The following is a 2,519-nucleotide window of genomic DNA, read 5'->3' on the forward strand; positions in this document are numbered from 1 at the left end:
GAATACTAACAAAACTTCCACGTCACCAAACAAGAATTGACAATTAATAGTTGTACAACTTTTAGGATCCGCTATCTAAAGTAATGGATCAACTATAAATAAAAAAATATTTTTTTCTCCCTTATAATCCATTTTGCCCTCAATAATTTCGGCTTGAATGGTTACCATGAGTATTTCTTAATTCTTTTTTGAAAAAAAAAATAAATAAATAAAAATCAAAAATAATGCCTAAACTAAAGTAGAAGGACTAATCCGTTATTTGTTTCATCGCCGTCAATATGCCAATATTGGCACTGATAGTACGTAAATGTAACTCATTGTTTAAACAACTATTCAGAGTTCCTATAGCTCCTTGTAAGGCTTGTTAGAAAACCCGTTTTGAAAAAAAGTCCTTAGATATAATATTTAACGAAAACGTGTCAGTTTGTATACTTGTATACATGAAAAACGAAGTTCAGATCTTTTTAGATTAATTGTCGCATATTGGATTTTTAATATATAAAACCAAGTTTACTTTTTGACCAAGATCATATGATCCATGATTGTTATTAAAATAATCCAGAGGACAAAAAGTAAAGGTTAAATTTTGTGTCATCCATGTGAGTCAATAGTTTGATCATGAAGCATTAGCTTGTATCTTAAATTTGTCAATTTCGAGAATGTACAAATATTAATACTTTTATACAAAAGAGACATGTGATGGTTATAAACATTCTAGAAAAGAACATATTTTGTTTTTAGTCCCCATAAAATTGAAATAGTTACATTTTATACAATTTCCAGTTTTTGTTAAACTCAGTGGTTTTTTTTTTTTACTCTTTTTAAAAGAATAACAAATTTTATTAAGAACACAGAAGTCTTGTAAGAAACTAGACAACCCCAATACAACCATCACCAACGAAACACAAGCAAAACAAACCCCAGCCTAAACAGAACTCAATAACTATTTTTTTCCACTTCTCCCGACACACGTGAAGAAGTTTGGCTCTATTTCTAACCCAAGTATAGCCTAGGATTTTGATTTCCTCTCCCAAATTATTCGATAACCAAAACAGCTTACCTTCATGAACCAATGCGTTCTGCACTTTCCACAAGCTCCAAACCATAAACATTGTTAACGTGGTCGGATACAAGTTCTTCATGTTCCATCCAGACATTAAATTGCTGACCAAGATTTCTGCTTGATGATTTCTGATCCAGTTTTTAACGTTCGTTAACCTCAAGCTTCGATCACAATTAGGGCATATAAGCATACAGTTATATATATTGTAAATCAAATATGATTTATATAGTAGGTCAAACTTGTAATCTTATAGATCATCATCATCATCATCATCATCATCATCATCATCATCGTACTCAGTATATCCCACCAATAACAAAGCTATGGTAGGGTCTTCCGGTGAGACCCAGTTTTAGAATTTACCTCTACCATTTAGGAATAGAGAGACTGCTTCCCGACTCGATATATCATAATATTGTGAATAATAATCTAAAAGATTCAGTGTCATCTTATAGAGTTGTGGAAAATACACTTCGAGCGAGTTTGAAATGGTACATTAGTTTGGCACGACTTCCTATTTCGTTATACTATCTATTGATTATATATGATGTAAAACTAATATAAAGCTACGAATTGTACGTGATGCACCGGGAAGAAAAAGTTAATGGATTGCTCCTTGGAACATGCACATTGGATAAATAGATTAGCGGTTTATTAGTTAAATATGAGGATTTCGGCCTTAAATCAAGTTACTCATCTATATGTACTTTAGCTCCAAACTGCAAATAAAGAAATACAATGAAATCTCATGAGACCGTCCATGAGAATTAAGAAATACAATAGATTTTGAGAAGTATGATGGTTTTATATAAAATAAAATCAAAGTCGAAATCTTGAACTTGTAGTTTCATGTAATTGAATTTCATATAGCTAGGTGAAGGTTCTTAACGAGATCATCTGCTGTTATAAAGAAGTCGCCGCCCATCTGCAGAAATAAATAAAAAAGAACCAAACATTTAGAGATGGGTTCAGTATATTATTTGTGGACTGTGGTAATCTCAGAAACAACAAAATTTGGTTCAAAATATTTATGCTAGTGTGAAGGATATATACATACCTGAGCAACAACCATTATAAGAGTAGTAGTATACGCAAAAGGCATGCTGCTGCTACTGATTATGGATAGCCCAAGTTCCTGCATCTTGCATAACACTTTCACTAGCACAGAGGAGTTTTCCTGGGACTGGATTCGCACTAGCACACTGCTTCCAGAAATCCGCACTTCGATCTCAGCGGATGATTTGCAAGTGGCATCCCCACAACGATCTGCAGAGCTTGTTTCATTCAAACATGAGTTGCCATCATCATCTACGCTAGTCCTAGATCTCTTCAATGCAATAATGCATTCTTTAACATCCTTCCTCTTAACGCCTGACAATCCCTCAAGTTCTTTTACACGGTCTTGAAGCTCTCTTATGTAATTTGTTGCATCTTCCAACACAGAAGCCTTATCCAT

The 2,519-nt window shown here is 33.4% G+C and overlaps 1 protein-coding gene across 1 annotated transcript; it reads right to left on the bottom strand.

The window, feature by feature from the left end:
* Positions 1-1,925: 1,925 nt before the first annotated feature.
* Positions 1,926-2,519, bottom strand: LOC143633652 (transcription factor NAI1-like). Its single transcript, XM_077101909.1, has 2 exons — positions 2,121-2,519; positions 1,926-1,988 (listed from the first exon to the last, which is right to left on the bottom strand). Exons 1-2 carry the CDS (start codon positions 2,517-2,519, stop codon positions 1,926-1,928), a joined length of 462 nt encoding a protein of 153 aa, XP_076958024.1.

This window comes from Bidens hawaiensis, unplaced genomic scaffold (genome assembly GCF_021521415.1).
Source record: "Bidens hawaiensis isolate Kalapana, Puna unplaced genomic scaffold, B.hawaiensis_p1.1 tig00006845_1, whole genome shotgun sequence".
Taxonomy (NCBI): domain Eukaryota; kingdom Viridiplantae; phylum Streptophyta; class Magnoliopsida; order Asterales; family Asteraceae; genus Bidens; species Bidens hawaiensis.